This window comes from Argentina silus (assembly GCF_951799395.1).
Source record: "Argentina silus genome assembly, chromosome: 5".
NCBI classification, from domain to species: Eukaryota; Metazoa; Chordata; class Actinopteri; order Argentiniformes; family Argentinidae; genus Argentina; species Argentina silus.
This window is the reverse complement of record NC_139659.1, coordinates 8,613,939-8,629,600: the sequence shown is the minus strand read 5'-3', so window position 1 is coordinate 8,629,600 and position 15,662 is coordinate 8,613,939. Positions and strand designations below refer to the sequence as shown.

General features: G+C 42.2%; 2 protein-coding genes across 2 annotated transcripts in view; both read left to right on the top strand.

Annotated features, from left to right (window-relative positions):
- The first annotated feature begins 1,417 nt into the window (after positions 1 to 1,417).
- dck (deoxycytidine kinase) lies at positions 1,418 to 6,569 on the top strand. Its single transcript, XM_083669758.1, has 7 exons — positions 1,418 to 1,566; positions 1,953 to 2,068; positions 3,914 to 4,107; positions 4,241 to 4,388; positions 4,811 to 4,926; positions 5,383 to 5,482; positions 6,216 to 6,569. The coding sequence occupies exons 1-7, from the start codon at positions 1,485 to 1,487 to the stop codon at positions 6,240 to 6,242; spliced, it is 783 nt and encodes a 260-aa protein (XP_083525884.1). The 5' UTR covers positions 1,418 to 1,484; the 3' UTR covers positions 6,243 to 6,569.
- Positions 6,570 to 9,122: 2,553 nt separating this feature from the next.
- LOC310804907 (electrogenic sodium bicarbonate cotransporter 1-like) overlaps positions 9,123 to 15,662 on the top strand; it is a 32,037-nt gene continuing 25,497 nt past the window's right edge. Inside the window, exons 1-2 of the mRNA XM_083670335.1 lie at positions 9,123 to 9,492; positions 14,840 to 14,913. Coding sequence (XP_083526461.1) covers positions 9,473 to 9,492; positions 14,840 to 14,913 — 94 coding nt within the window. The 5' untranslated portion in view covers positions 9,123 to 9,472. The remainder of the gene's footprint in view (positions 9,493 to 14,839; positions 14,914 to 15,662) is intronic.

Genomic DNA, 15,662 nt, shown 5'->3' with positions numbered 1-15,662 from the left:
TTGGTAGAATGCAGGCTTTAAAGCCCCAGTGAGTCCCCAAAACCCACCAACAGCTCACAACATTCCCAAGTGCCTGACGTGGCTCACATTTACTTTAACGGAACAGTAGGGACAGACATGCAAAACATGTTATGCTAATGATGATGGCTGAAAAATGAGAAACATCTGCCCTTTTTTTCTTTGTGGAAGATATGTTTTAGGTCATGAGCTCTACTGTACTTGTGTAATCCAGACAGGGCACACCTGTGTTCTTTGTTGTCTTACCAGCCATGAAGCACTTTGTGAACAATGTTCCTGACCTCTCTTTTGCCAGAATGTTTATCCCCACTGTCTTGGAGAACCATGTCATTTACTATCCAATTTGCTATTGTTCTCCCCACAGAATGTTATTGCAATGCTGAATCACCCAGTGAAATGTAATAGCACACACTAGTGTGATCTCCTATGCCTTTGCAAGGTCTGATGAGTTGTTTATTGCTGTGCTACAGACAGCAAAAGCATGAAATTCATTTTCCAATATGAAAATGTATACTATGCAATGATTCTCACGCTACTCCCCAAGGTTTATATTGCACAAGAAAAACTGTCATATCAACAATTTCATTAATTGAACGATTATTATTTCCATGCAAACAAAATGGGAACAAGTTATTTTGCATAATTCTAAGAGCAGTATTTTACATTTAAGTGGTCTATGTAGGGAATGAAACATACTATTGCTGTTTAATGACCTGAACAGACCTACAATATGCAGTAAGGCTAGAATGCAATGAAATGTAGTTTAGATATGCTATTTTATTTTCCTATCTTTTCAGAAAGACATGACATGGACATGTGGCTGCTGTTTAGAAATCTACAGTACACTGTAAATATGTATGGCTAGACATCTCTTTGATATCCTATTTTAGTAGTAGTTTTGGCTTTTGGCCTACTACATCATGTCTCCATAATGTTCTTTCCCAATCCTCCCTAGGCAGCATCATAAACACAAGGCTAACAAATTGTTTTGTTGTAATTTTGTTTTATTACTTCAGAAAATTAGCATGATGTTATTGTTTAGGTCAGAAAGCTAGAAAAGTAACAAAGCCATCTGTTATGCCTCCCTGGCACAATATGAAAATGCCTGTTTATAGTAGAAATTAATGCCTGTATATTCCCCTCACTGTAATATAGAAAATTGTCAGATGAATTGGTTGTAAATAATGACTTGGTTAGGGATTTTCAAAGCTACTGAACTGTAAGATACTGAATGATGTTTGATAAGGCTAATTAAAATGTGTTATTTGATTGTTTCGTTTTGTTTTGTCTCGAATGAGGAAAAAGTAGGATGTTTTTGCAGTTTGTTTGAAGGCGGAGCTATCTCCCACCACATGACCTTACAATACAGTGTGTGACAGCTGTTGGCGCCAATGTTTCAAACGTTACAAGGCGCCTTCTACGACCTGCTGAGATAGTCAGAACAGGGAACCATTCATTGCTGAAATATGTCGCCGAAGAGACAATGTCCCAGTCCTACCGATAGTATGGAGAAGAGAATAAAACGAATTTCAATAGAAGGCAATATTGGTAAGTGCACATAGCACCACCTTCCTGATTGCAGAGATGGCTACTGTAGCTGCAACAGAACCCGAGTAAATAGATTATTGGCTTTTGCAGTTTTGTTTTCATTATTTACTGGAACATATACATGGACTGCGAGTGGAAGTGCCTGTTGCGACCGCATTTTGCATTGAAATATGAAACAGTAGCCCAAGGCGCGCGCCAGCGATATGACAAATTAGGTCCCAAGTCACGAGCCAGCTTTTTAGGCATACATATAGCTAATTAAGGAATTGTTGTAATTTTGAATGGAACAATTACATATACCAATGACTAAGCAAACGTGGAAGAACAAATCCTTGTTAAGAATGATGATGTTGAAATGATTGAACTTCCGCATTCTTTCTCTGCAGCGGCGGGCAAATCCACATTTGTGCGCCTTTTAGAAGAGCAGAGTGGAGACTGGGAGGTAGTGCCAGAACCAATCGCAAGGTGGTGCAATGTACAAACAAAACAGAGTGAATTTGAGGTACAGTATTTCACTTATCTTTTCTATCTCAAAGAGCCTTCAATTTTGGGCGACCTGTGTAGAGACACACACATTTGTATTTTATTCCTATCCTTATATTCACTGCACTGTTGAGAGGTAGCACAAACTAAGCATTTAATTGTACGTTTACAGCTGTATGCTGTGCATGATGAATACATGAATTGATTTGACACACACACACACACCTTTCACCTTTGAAACACTGTCACTGACAAAAAAAAGTCTGGTGACTTCTTGAACACATCTTATTGTTAGATTCAGCAAAGTCATTCTGACTTCAAATGGGAGTACCTGGGAGTCTTATTTGTTCCCAAGATGTCTCATATCCAACCTTCAGTAACCTCCTCTATGAGATTACAGTGCTTAGAGCTGTGTCACAAGACCAACCCTGTCTTGTCAAGCATTGCATTAATCCTAGAGGAATGAACTGATGTTGCATCAGAGTCAGGACTGTGGATGTTGTCATGGCTAAGCTGCCAATGGAGATCTGATCAGGATGAGTGGACAAACCATTATTCCTTATTGTATGGTCAATTCCAAGATTTGATCTTTGTTTTTGTTTTGTACCATCTTGGCAAAATCTTTTGATAAAGAGACCTGTGTGTGTGTGTGTGTGTGTGTGTGTGTGTGTGTGTGTGTGTGTGTGTGTGTGTGTGTGTGTGTGTGGACACGTTACATGTTACATTTAGGTATTGCACCTTTAATTATGCTGGGATGTTTAACTGTGTTTAGAATGCAGCTGCCATCTGTCCCACTCCACACTGGCCTCTTTGTATAGATTACATACTCAGGGGAACAGATGGTACTGCTCTGAACAGCTGAGCATGGAGTCCGAGAAGAGACATCATCACTCAAACCCTGCCCCAACCCAACCCAACCACACCCTCCCCAGACAAACCTCAACCAGCACAACCCTATATTGTCAGATGCTCTCGCTCACTGGGTCCTCTTTATTTTAAGTACATCATATCGACATGAGTAGGCTATTTATAGCTGTTACACTCTGATACCTACTTTATAAATAACAGGTTTCCAAAATGAAACACATCAAATGTGTAACTAGTGCTGACCACCAGTCAGAGCATGTTTCTACATTATTTGGCCCCTTTCCCACTGTTACACTCAAGGCGCTCAATAACCTCTTTATCCTTGTTTGTGGCTTCATTGCTCCTCGCTAAGCATAACCAGAACTATCCAGAGTATGATTAGAACCACAGAGTGCATGATTCCCCATGAGCTTGGGCATATTTCAACTTTGAGAAATTGCCTCTCCATTATTTACTTGGATCACAAGAGGGCATAATACAGCAAGTTTTGCTTAACATTCAGTTCAACTGTCCCGAAGGTGCACTGACAGCATTTAATGGACTTTGTGAGCAGAGACCCTCCTTACGTCCCCAGCTCTCCCAGATGGTTGATTCCAGGCCTGAGGGTTATCACGTGTGAGAGGCCATCTCGGAGGCCTGGGGCACGTTCACAGTCCTCGGCTCACTTTCCCGTCATTCACCTCTCTCTTCTCAGACCCTGGCAATACTCTCTGTCTCTCAGATTTCTCAGTAATGATTATAGCCTGATTATCAGACACACACACACACACACACACACACACACACAAATAGTCCATCTGTATCTGGATTCACAGTGATATTTACAAGGGTACACAGAGATACTTTTAAAATGACCGTTGGCTATTATGTAATTGTTCTGTGATTGTTACTGTGACTGCAGTGACAGTTCTGTGGTTTGTCATGGTGGTGGTCTACCAGGATATCACTACACTGGATCTCTGCCCAAGCATTAATCTCACCCTCTCTCTTTCCTCAGGAGCTGACCACATCTCAGAAGAGTGGGGGGAATGTGCTGCAGATGATGTATGAGAAGCCAGAGAGGTGGGCCTATACCTTCCAAAGCTACGCTTGCATGAGCAGGGTGCGTGCCCAGATCAAATCCACCAACGGGAAGCTCCAAGAGGCTGAGAATCCCGTACAGTTCTTTGAGCGGTCAGTCTACAGCGACAGGTATGGACAGAACCAGAAAATGTCTGGTTTCTCATTGGATCTCAAAGGAGAGGGTTTGTCAAGATACTATTCCCATTTGTATTAATTGAACAGTGCTTCTTTAACAATTCCTCTGCACTATACCTTTGTTCAGGTACATATTTGCAGCAAACCTCTATGAGAGTGAGTGTCTGAATGAGACGGAATGGGCCATCTACCAGGACTGGCATGGCTGGCTCCACAAGCAGTTTGGCAAACACATCGAGCTGGATGCTATCATCTACCTCAGAGCTCCACCAGAGGTAAGCACCCAACTAGCCTCATCTTCCCGGCCATTAACAAACTGTCACATTTCAATTGGATTATAACACTGTGAAGAAAAACTCCATGCAACACTGCTTACTTGCAAAAGTAACCACGATTGTAAAATCTTCTGACTCTGAAGGTCTTTTGACCGAAATGTCAATTATCATTAAACGCGGTGACTTTTGCAAGTAAGCAGCGTTGCATGACTTTTTCCTTTACAGTTTCATTACTCAGTTTTCACCTGCAGTGAAACATCCGTTGTGCAAATACTTTCTTTATTCAATTGGATTATAACAGACATGAATTATGGAAGACAGTGATGAAATAAATAAGTGCAAGCTGTGTCCTTTGTGTGTGTCTGTGTCTGTGTCTGTGTCTGTGTCTGTGTGTGTGTGTCTGTGTGTCTGTGTGTCTGTAGAGGTGTTTGGAGAGGTTGCATCTGAGAGGCAGAGAGGAGGAGCAGGGCATTCCTCTGGAGTACCTGGAGAAACTACACTTCAAACACGAGAGCTGGCTGCAGCACAAGACCATGCGGTAAGACATAACCTGCCTCCTCGGTCCACTCACTGTGTGCATGCGCAGTGTGCATGTGTGTGTGCATGTTTGTGCATGTGTGTGTGTTTGTGAAAGAGCGTAAGTTGGTTTAGGGAGCTTGTTATGTTTTCTGTGTAATATGTTGGCTTTCTGTGTTGCAGTTATGTACCCCTTTAACATGTGTGTGAATTGGGTAGAGGGAGAATTGGGGCTTGCAACCTGAAACATTTATGAGTCTGTACTACTAATGGGGGTTATAAATGAATCAGACAGGAAAGGGCCTTGTTTCTCAGGTCTATTGTGAGCTGAGGATTTCCTTACAAAGATGAATGTCTTTCCTTATAAAGTCCCCACTCCTTAAGGAAATAACCTTAGCTGAGAAAAAAGGATGTTGCTTCTTGCATAAGCATTGTTAAAGTCACTGACTGCATGACCCATTTCCACCCTGACCCACAGCATGGAGTTTGAGTATTTGAACGATGTGCCGATTTTGACGCTTGATGTGGATGAAGATTTTAAAGGGGACAAAGTCAAGTGTGCGGACATGGTTGAAAAGGTGAGCCTCAGCAACTATTGCTTTTGGAGGAGAGCTTGTTCTGGCATTTCAAATAGAGAGTCACTATTGAGGAGTAGATGCTACTATATTTAGCTAGATTTGTTTGTTTTGTTTTCTGAAAACATGCTGTTTAGAGCACTCTGTCAAAAAAAAGAAAAACATCCTGTTCTCTCAGAGTACTGTTGAGCTTCTTGTAGAGGAATGGTGATAAAGATGCTCACACACACACACACACACACACACACACACAGGTTTCACTTATGGAAATGAGGCCTGAAGAACAGCTAATGTAGCTGTTTTATGTTGATGGTAAACACCAGCAAAAACCCATTAGGAAGACATGTGTGCACACACAAACACAGTCAGTAGAACAGTATGAAACAGCCCATCTTGCTGTCCAGTTCTCTGTTAGACCTGAACTGGGGTCAATTTCCCAAATGCTTCGTAGCTTAAGTAGTACTTTATTTCTTTTGATGATCCCGGCCCATGCCTCTCCTAGACCAGCAAAGTTCTTCATTTAACAAATGTCATTCTTTCACGCACAGCAGATTGACCTGCAAACATTGATTTTACAATTGTTACTCTCAGCGGCTCTGCGGCTGGGTTGTGGGGAGAAATTAAATACTACAAAGCTTTTGGGAAACTAACCCCAAAACCAACACAAACACTGATACTATACTACTATTTGTATTTGTTGTGTGCTAACAGCTTGTCATACATGGTGTTCCTCCAGGTCAAAGACTTTCTCAGCACTTTGTAAACATCAGCAGATGACCATCGGTGCCTGGAAGAGGGTGAGACATGAAGACCAATGTGGAACTTGTCAAACAAACAAGACAACAGACACTTGATGCTTTTTTGATGATTGATGACAACAATAATTTTAAATGTTCTTTTAAAGTTGTTGTTGTTTTTTGTTTTTTTTATGTATTGACCTGCGTGACTACAAGCCTTAAGGTATATTTTGTAAAGTGTTGTTCTATTACATCTGTGTTTTATTTATCATTTCCAATGTGCATAGGAAGGGAAATAAAGACAGAAATTATTGTGTCCTTTTTAACTAATCTAACTGTCTACAATAAAATACTGGTATAAATATTATGTTTGTGTGATGTGTGGGATGTGCTTATATGGGAAGTTGTGTGTGGGAACAGTTTTCAACTCCCTCCGCTATTGTTACACCATGCACTTGTATGGTGTCTGTGTGCCAGGACTTGGATACCTATTGCGAGGGTTTTTCTTTGTTCTAGTCTTGGTGCGCATGTTTTCATCCCAATCAGTCCTGCAGTTAGAAAAGTACACGCAATGGTGCTAAGAGGTCTACATGTATTCCCTATTAACTTAAGAGGGTTATGGACATAATAAAACGGACTCTATATAATAGTGGTCATATGACCTAGTGACATAAGTTAACATTAAGTTATATCTGACTCCAAAAGAGAATACAAATAGTATGATTTTTGTGCTCAACCCTGCCTTACAGACAGTAATACCTGAGCCAGGTGACAGACGAGAATCTCAATAACTTATTGAAGCTATCGCCGTCAAGAGTTGCAATGAATCGTGTTACCAACGGCGTACAGTAACAAATAGAAATTAAGTCAATTCTATGTAAAAACATGGTCACGTGTGTCGTGGTGTTTTAGCAAAAACCATAGCACAAGATATTAGATTGAGGCAACCACAAGTCTTAGGACATAGCGGTATGCTAAACCATACTCAACGAATGCATACTTGATTATTATTTTATTTTTTTATACATTTTTTAATGATTTTATCATGTTAATTTCACTTAAAGCAATAACATGACATGTGTTCAGGTCTCATAAGATTGACGACTTTCTATTGTGTTCTAGCACTAAAGTCTCTTTAGTTTATATTTTTGTAGGCAAATTACATATGTTTACCATTGCTCTGCCTGTCAGTGAACTACCATCAGAGTAAAAGTGTGGTGATTGTTTAAAATTGCGAGCCCTCGCAAGTTACGCGAGGAATCTTTGATTGTGTATTGAATTATACGATCGCAAACTCCTGGAGGGTCTGATATAGATACAATAGCATGGCATTTACAACCAAATGTTATCAAGATAGGTGGGAGATCCTGCAGGGCGTCGACAAGGCATGCCCACTCTTCTGTGACAATGTGACCCAGATAACACTTGTATGAAAGATCATTGATCACCAAACAGCACTGTTATTACAATCAGCCACTTGCAAATAGTAGTGATGTTACGTTCGAAACCAAAGCTCCGGAGTTTGGGTCGAACTCGTTGAGCAGGATTATTCGAAACATTGTGCCGACGCTTGTATTGCTTTGACAGAAACACGTCATCAATGACGAGCGAAGCTTCGTTTCGTCGCACTACCACTTGATTGGTTTGGTATTGGTTTCGAGGCGAAGCCCCACTCATTTCGAGGGTTGTATAGGAGACAGACAGTTGTTTAAAGGTGTGTGCTTCTATTAAGTGAAACCTAAAGATGGAACCAGAGAGAAAGATAATGCGTTCTGAAGCATGGACACATTTTGCCCAGTTATATAAGCACGGTCACTTCCCAGTTATAAGAAGCACTTTCACTGCCCAGTTAATGAATACACAATGATGTTCCACACAAATCATCTATCATCAATATCATTTATAATAATTTGGCTGCTCTAAATGATTTTGACCAGCAGGTGCCACTAGTGTACACTATGTTGATCAAAGCCTCGAGTAATGAACCCATTTTTGACACAACTGGCTGTAAAGCGCGAATGCATCAGAACGCTTCGTTTCCCCATCACTAGCAAATAGTAAGATAGTGGTCAAGAGTTCTATTCCCTAGCACACAAGAATGTATGTCTCCATGTCTCCTGACTCCTCCAAATCCACCTACAGTCAGTCCCCCATTAATGCTGTGCAAATTAACTCTGTTAATGACCAGAAGATGGTGCTCTACTGCCTACTTTAAATCTAGGGTCGGTCTGACTCGCCGTGGATTGATATATTAAAATCAATTTGTCTGGAGTAAAGTTGATGTGATCAATTGGAAATCACAACGTAGGTTGATCTACTCTAATAAACAGCAGTGGGCCTGCAATCTAAACAATAGGTCGGCTGAGCCCTAATGAATGTTGAGGAGAAATTAAGAAAAATCATATTAGTGCAGTAGTTATTGGTTTACCAAAAACACTGTCAGATGGGTGCCCTGATGTTATATGCCAAGGGGGTTCTGTTCAATATGTTTTCAAGTCAGTGCTAGAATGAATTAAACTCATTCTCACTTAATCACATGGACCATTAATTCATTTCTACTCATGAAGGCTCCTATTTAAATATTGATTGCCATATTGAACATAACATAAATATTCTCTTAGACCACTCTGTATGATGGCCTATTTGCCCTATAATTTAATCCTTAATAGAAGCTAAAAGACACACATCAGTTTCACCTTGGCATCATGTTTTCCTTCTTTTTTGCACCGTGATGTTGACAAATGAAATATTGGAACGAAGTGTGAGAACTGAAATTTCAGGGCGACACAGCTCTAACTTTTTGACCTCTACCTCCCACTTGTGGCGTGACGTTGAAAGAGGGATGGTACTTTAAATATGGAAAAAGACACGCTGCGCACAGAGATCTTCACTCGCTACCAGCGAAATACAACAACGATCACCTCGAGGATTTACAAAGAATGGTGTGATAAAATAAAGCGCGATATGAATAATCTATGCGTAATTTTATCAATAGATTGCAAAATCGACGAAATATTGATTCCTGCCAGATAGTTAGTTCTATGCATTTTCACAGGATAAACTTAACAGGTAACTTTTTCTCCTGTAGTCTATAGTTAGTTGCTCAATTGAGTAAGAACTCAGGTACTTCGAGGCAGACTTCGCTTTGGTCGAGGCTATCCATTTATTAATTGCTTTCATTGAGTACGATCTGGACGTCGACTTCAATACTCCTCTGGAGTAATCCTTGAGGAGAGGTTGGATAAACCATTGCAAAATGAGCAGCGATAAAAACAAGTGAGTATGAATCAATTTTCTTAATTGACTGTATCCGAAAGTGAGATTTTTCATAACAGACTTTGTGAGCATAGTTGGAGATGTCTGGTGGACTGCCCACGTTGAGCTTCAAATATTGTTCTAGTACTTAAGTGAGGTAATTGAGTATCACGTACTGCTGAATAGGCATAGTTCCAATTTCAACATGCGCTACTGGCATTCTGGAATCATAGACCAATGCGTAAATTGGCAAAAGGCTCTAATTATGTTGCTATTCATACTGCAATACCTGTTTAAGAGCAGACGGTAACTTCTAAAAACGTAACACCATGTAAGAAAGAGTGTAGAGAATGATCTGCTTGTTGGCAATTCAGCACCCTATTTTCTAGATTCTCAGTAACACATTTAACGCAAACTTCGGTCGGGCTAAGCCGCTGGTTACCGCCGCTTCTGAGAGGCTTGAGCGGGCAAGGTAATCTATTTTCAGAGAACCTGTCACAATCAATTAGATTCGCCGTCTAAATCACAAGAGGGAGCAGGTGTATCGCTCGTCAGGTTGATGTATATGAGTCTGAATATGGCCTTACATTACCGAACTCCATAGAACAACCTTTGCTGCTGTGTTCTGCTTTTAATTTGACACGCCTTCTCCCACTTTTTCTGTGGTGGAGCCTGTTAAACAGTGTGCTTACCTGTGCTAGACGCGCAAACTTGCACCCACGTGGACAGTTTGACGAGGGTTGTTTCTGTGTCCTGCTCCGCACATTTCCCTCAGATGCACTCCGCTTTTTAGTTTTGAGTATTATGATGCAAATGTATTATGGCCAGCCTACATTAAGTTCTATGTAAGGTTCGGAATGTGTTTATGAAAGAGATGCGCTGCATTTGACAAAATATTTGGGCTGTAATCTGATGTTAGCCAACCAAAGAACCTTTAAAACAAGATGATTCCTCATACTTCAAGCTTTGTCTTTGTGAATGACATTAATCCGGTTGCATAGAACATGTAAATCTTTCTTTCTGTCATCGTCATATTGTCTGTTTATCAGTGCGTTACTTCCTCGTCAGTTCTTGAGTACCCATTCAGGAAACTCGTCTCCAGATACTTTACTGACGGCCAGTTGCTATACGGTACAGATTGTTTAACCTCTCTGACTTCCTTGTATTTTGTCACACTTGTAAAGGTATTGTGAGAGGAAATTCCAAAAGTTATACAAGTCCAAAAGTCCTGTCACAGTAAAACACATGATTGGTGATAAGCAGTTATTTCCAAACCATGACCCAAAGGCACTGACAGACCTATGGAATTAAGCCTGTTCTAGTAGTGTTAAAGCCCATTGGTCATCTAAACAACTTCAGAGTTAATCAACCACTGATGCTTTGACTAAACAGGTCATATTAAAGTTGAGTTGGGTTATGACGTTGAGTTGTGACACTTGAAGACGACCTCACATCTACATAAACGCATCATAATCATCACTCTAAATGGCATCATGGCTCTTATGCTGCTAGCTGTGTGCATTAGGGTAAACTCCCAGCAGGAGGCTGAGCTTACATAAAGATCTTCACGGTGGACCTCCCTGGTGGGATTGAGTGAGTCATGCTGTAACGACCTGGGGATGATCTCGATCCCTGATCCTGAGCTGCTGATCCCAGTCCCTCACACACCAAGACACTAATCTTTGCCCAAGAGGTCACCTATATGATGTAGATTGAGAGGTTCAAGCAACCTACCATGATCCACCACTGGATGGACGCAGATCTCTGCTCTCTCTCTGTGAAGGGATTGTTTGGCAGGTGAGACCAGGGGAAAAAAACTTCTCAGGAACATGAAGTCAATATTTATGGCAGTCATTGTTAGATTCAACACCTCTGTATCAAAGCCTAGCTCAGAGCCAAACCGCAGCTCTGCTGACTTGATGCAGTCAACTTGACAAAGGTGTGGAATGTGTTAAATACCCCCATCGTATGTCTGGCTGAGCAGAGGCCAAATGTGCACCTTTTATTTGAATCCTCTCACTGCAATGTAGAGCTTTGTAGACTAATTCTGCTTCTTGTTTTCCATTATAAAATCACTTAAACACATTTCCCCTGCCATTTATGAATCTTGTATACATACTCTCTGTCTGGGTGTCAGAAGAAGTAGGTGAATGTGCTCACAGTTTTAAAAAGAAGCAATCTCGAATTGTCCCTGTCAGCCACATTCATGTTGAAAAAAGGTCTCCTTTCAAAATGGGAATGCCAAACACTCCACACCTCTCCTCCACTCCTAGTGTTGGTGCACCTCCAACCTTGTGCTGCATGTTCCTCATAAGGCTCTCTCTGTCAGAGCCCTCAGTGCGCAGTGATTTACTGAGTCCTGGAGTCCTGTTATCCCCAGCATTGAGCCATGCAACATGACCTGCCCGCCCTCTCTCCTGTGGGGCCAAGGCTAGACTGAAGGCCCTCTCTCTGTTATGTGACCTGGCTGCCTCCACCCCCACTCCATCACCCCTGCATTGGTACAATGCTAAAAGGCTATGCTAAATGCTACATGACTGCTAAAGGTGTTGTCCCTGAAATAAAATGTGTGTCTGATTCATAGGCTAAGCTGGTAAAATGTACGCCAAGTTATTTACTTAAATCAGGCAGCAGTACCGTATCAAGTTTCTACAGATAGCCCAAAGTATCCCAAACGTGTCCATTACAGTACAAGAGAGTGAGTATATGCTTGGAGAAATGGAAGAATCCTTATCCCTCTGTAAACACACTATCGGTTACAAGTAAAACTGTGTTACCAGGAATGAGCAACAGGTATAACCCCTCCACTCCCTCTTTCTAGGGACAGATAGCAATAGCGTCCGTCTTTCTTTCTTTTTTATCCAGTGTAGCAGAGAATACGTTGTGTGTACAGTGAGTCAAGAGTTTAAAGCGTCCAGATCTACTTCCATATCTTATAGTGGGAATAGAAATTACCTCTGACCCGATACACCCGATGTCACTCTCACTCTCCCTCTACGCCTGCAGCTGTCAGGGCGGACATTTGACTATTTCCTTAAACGGTCCTTCAGAGCTAAGGAAGAGCTGACGTCGTAGTCAATGACACCTCAGGGACTGTGACTGACTGGGGCTCTCTGTGTGACAAAGACCACTCTCTGTAGCTGTTCACCAGGAAAAAGCTTTCCGGAGAAAGCAGAAACAGAAAAGAAGAGAAGAAACAGAACAGGAAGAATGGTGGGAGATCTAGTACAGTACACCACCATGTTACTTCCTTCTTCACCACCAATAATATTACAGAATAAAACTCAAAGCTGCAGCATTAGCTTTGATCCCTCTCTACACACTGTTCTGTGGGAACTCCAAAAAAAAAACACCCAAAGAAAAGCACAGAGAGTCCAGGTTATAGCCTTGCTTGGCAGTCTGGTAGTACCATCCATACCAAGGCCCCTCCTCTCCTCTGTTTGATGGTGGAGTTTGCATCAACGTCATGGTTATACCCAAATCGTATCTCAAGGCTAGATATGGACTGATAAGGCCATCCGCTAGGGAAATGCAGATGAGCTTGTAGTGCTATCAGAGGTACACGTCGTATCCTTCCTGTCTTTGTTTATTTAGCAGTTTGTCCCCCCCCCCCCCCCCCCCTTCCCCCCATGCAATGCCATGTGGGGTGCGGCAGTAAGGAAGGAGGAGGTACGCAAAGTGCTGATATGATGCTGTTAAGCCTCATATTTTGTCCGTGTTGAAAACCGGAGTGCTTGTGTTGGTTGGGTAGACATAAAGCTCAGCTGGTGTCATCAGATTATTCATTGTTTAATATTATTCATTATTTCACCCGGATTGTTGAAACCAGTTCTAGTACACAGATTAACTGTGGCGACTGATCCCCTTAACAACACCTTCACAAATTCTCTCATAAGTATTTAACAAGGCCGAAAGCCCTGAATGGCTTACTAATCTGTTTGTGTATGAGTATTAGAGGAGGATAGAGATGTAGAAACAGAGAGAAGGTATTGTGTGCTCTACATGTACTTGTGATATAACTCAGGTCTCCGGTAAAACAGTGGACAGTGTGCTGCTGGGAATATTTGAGTGGGCCTCCTTCCTGTTCAGCTCTACTGTGTCCCCTCACTGGGACTAACTCCATTAGGTCTAAACGAACCTAGCTGCCTGGACCGGAGAAGCCGCATTCCTAGCCCTTGATAACCGAGCCGGCTCGGTTATCAAAGGATAGCTGCAGGCCATGTAACCCAACAAAGTGATCAGTTACTGGGACAGGGAACTGAACATGAGCCCTTCCTTATGAACCAGGAAGCTGCAGCAAACCTGTGAACAAAGAGCATTTATTGTCATTGGAAGGTGCACCTCGAACAAGGAATGGACCTGTGGGTATGGGTACAGAAGTACCTCCTTCTAAACATACATCTAGGCATCTAGGTGGGCAGTGCGCATACTCTCTCAGGTCCTGTGCTTGATCACTCATTGGAAGATGAAAGTCTACCTAGCCAATGGACTTGTGTTCTGTGTCTCTGGTCCTGCAGAATTATAGCAACAACTGTTTTATTTTGTTCTGTCACGCGATGTTCCCAAATCTGTGCAGCTCCTCTTTCTTACAGCAACAGTGACTGAAGAGAAATGCAGAAGAATACAAACTGAATCTGATCTGGTTATGATATTCTTTCTCTCCATTGTGGTAGCTGGATCCTCTGCCCTCCCCTATTGTGATGGGACAATCAACGTTTGACAGGTCCAAAATAAAGGAAAGAATTAGTGGATGGCAACATTGTGTGTAAATGAATAAGACAGTGCTGAATAGAGGTAATTATCAGGCTTGTGTTTCATGGGAACACAGACCTGGTAGTAGGGCTGGGGAGTGTTAGCTGTAGGGAGGGCCTTCTTCATCCATATGGCATGAGTATGTTTGAGTCTTTATCGACAAGCTAAAGGTTACATATCTGTAAATGCACAAATAGGCATGGTGCCATGTGTCTAGTTTATAAGTGAGAGAAGATTCACGATCTGCAGTAGAGAGAGAGAGAGAGAGAGAGAGAGTTATGTTCCACTCCTTTAGTAAAGCCAAGCTAATCCTGGAAGGGCAGATCTTTGTAAGATCCCCACGTGATGGACAGCTCTGCACTGGGGTGAGATGTAGCATGTGTGAGCCAGCTGGAGCAGGCTTTGTGTGTGTGTGTGTGTGTGTGTGTGTGTGTGTGTGTTGTGTGTGTGAGAGAGTTTTGACTTTCTTTGAGGACACTTTGTCATGGTGTGCTCAATGGCACCTCTGGTGTGCAGTTACGGACACATCCTGTTCTGTCTTTTATGTATTCTGCAGCCTCTGTATAATATAGTCCTTTAGTAGCCTGTTCTCACTGTGTTTCTCTGTTGTTTCTAGAGTGGAGGATGAGGCCGTACTGGACCGAGGGGCAGCCTTCGTCAAGCATGTCTGTGATGAGGAGGAGGTGGAAGGTAAGACCATGGATTGTCTATGCTGTCTAATAGTTTGGTACCATCATTCAAACATTTACTCCCTCACTCCTTTTGTTGCTCCTCCACTGTGGACCTCCTCTCTCTCCTCTCCCTATCTCTCTTATTCTCTCCACCACCCCCCCCTCTCCTCCTCTCCCTCCCCTTTTCTCTCCATTCCTGCGTCATACTTTCTGCCAGCTGTCCCCCTCAACAGGCCTATCACATAATACTCTCTCTTTCCAGGTTGCCAGCTCTCCAGTTTGGTTGTATGGTTGTTGTTTTCCCAGTAATATGAGGATGAAGTAAGAGGGATTAATAATGCAGATAAAGATGTAGCGCACACAGGTTTAGCAGGCAATGCTCCCCACGTGAAGATGTTTACTACTTTAATCCTCCAATGTCTGGACGTCAACTGACATCACACACACACACACAGGCACACACAAGCATGGGTAGATATACACATACACACACACATGCAAGCACATGCACACACACATTCGGACTCTAACTCAATCACCGACAGTGTGTGTGTGTGTGTGTGTGTGTGTGCGCGCGTGTGTGTGTGTACACCGAAAGGCTCATGTCACAGTTTGAGTTATGACAGGCTGTGTGTATACAGTGATATCTGCCAGCTCTCTCACCCCTCTGTGAGATTCTGTGCTAGTATGTTCACCATCACTGGAGATCAAACAGACCCCACCTCACGCGTTGGGACACAGTGCCTCAGTTTCGACAGAGAAGAGTAA

Bases quoted from the DNA above. Each gene is read 5' to 3' on its own strand.
- dck (XM_083669758.1), top strand. From the start codon at position 1,485: ATGTCGCCGAAGAGACAATGTCCCAGTCCTACCGATAGTATGGAGAAG. The intron at 4,108-4,240 runs GTATGGACAGAA...ACCTTTGTTCAG, and splicing joins CGGTCAGTCTACAGCGACAG to GTACATATTTGCAGCAAACC. The intron at 4,927-5,382 runs GTAAGACATAAC...CCTGACCCACAG, and splicing joins CTGCAGCACAAGACCATGCG to CATGGAGTTTGAGTATTTGA.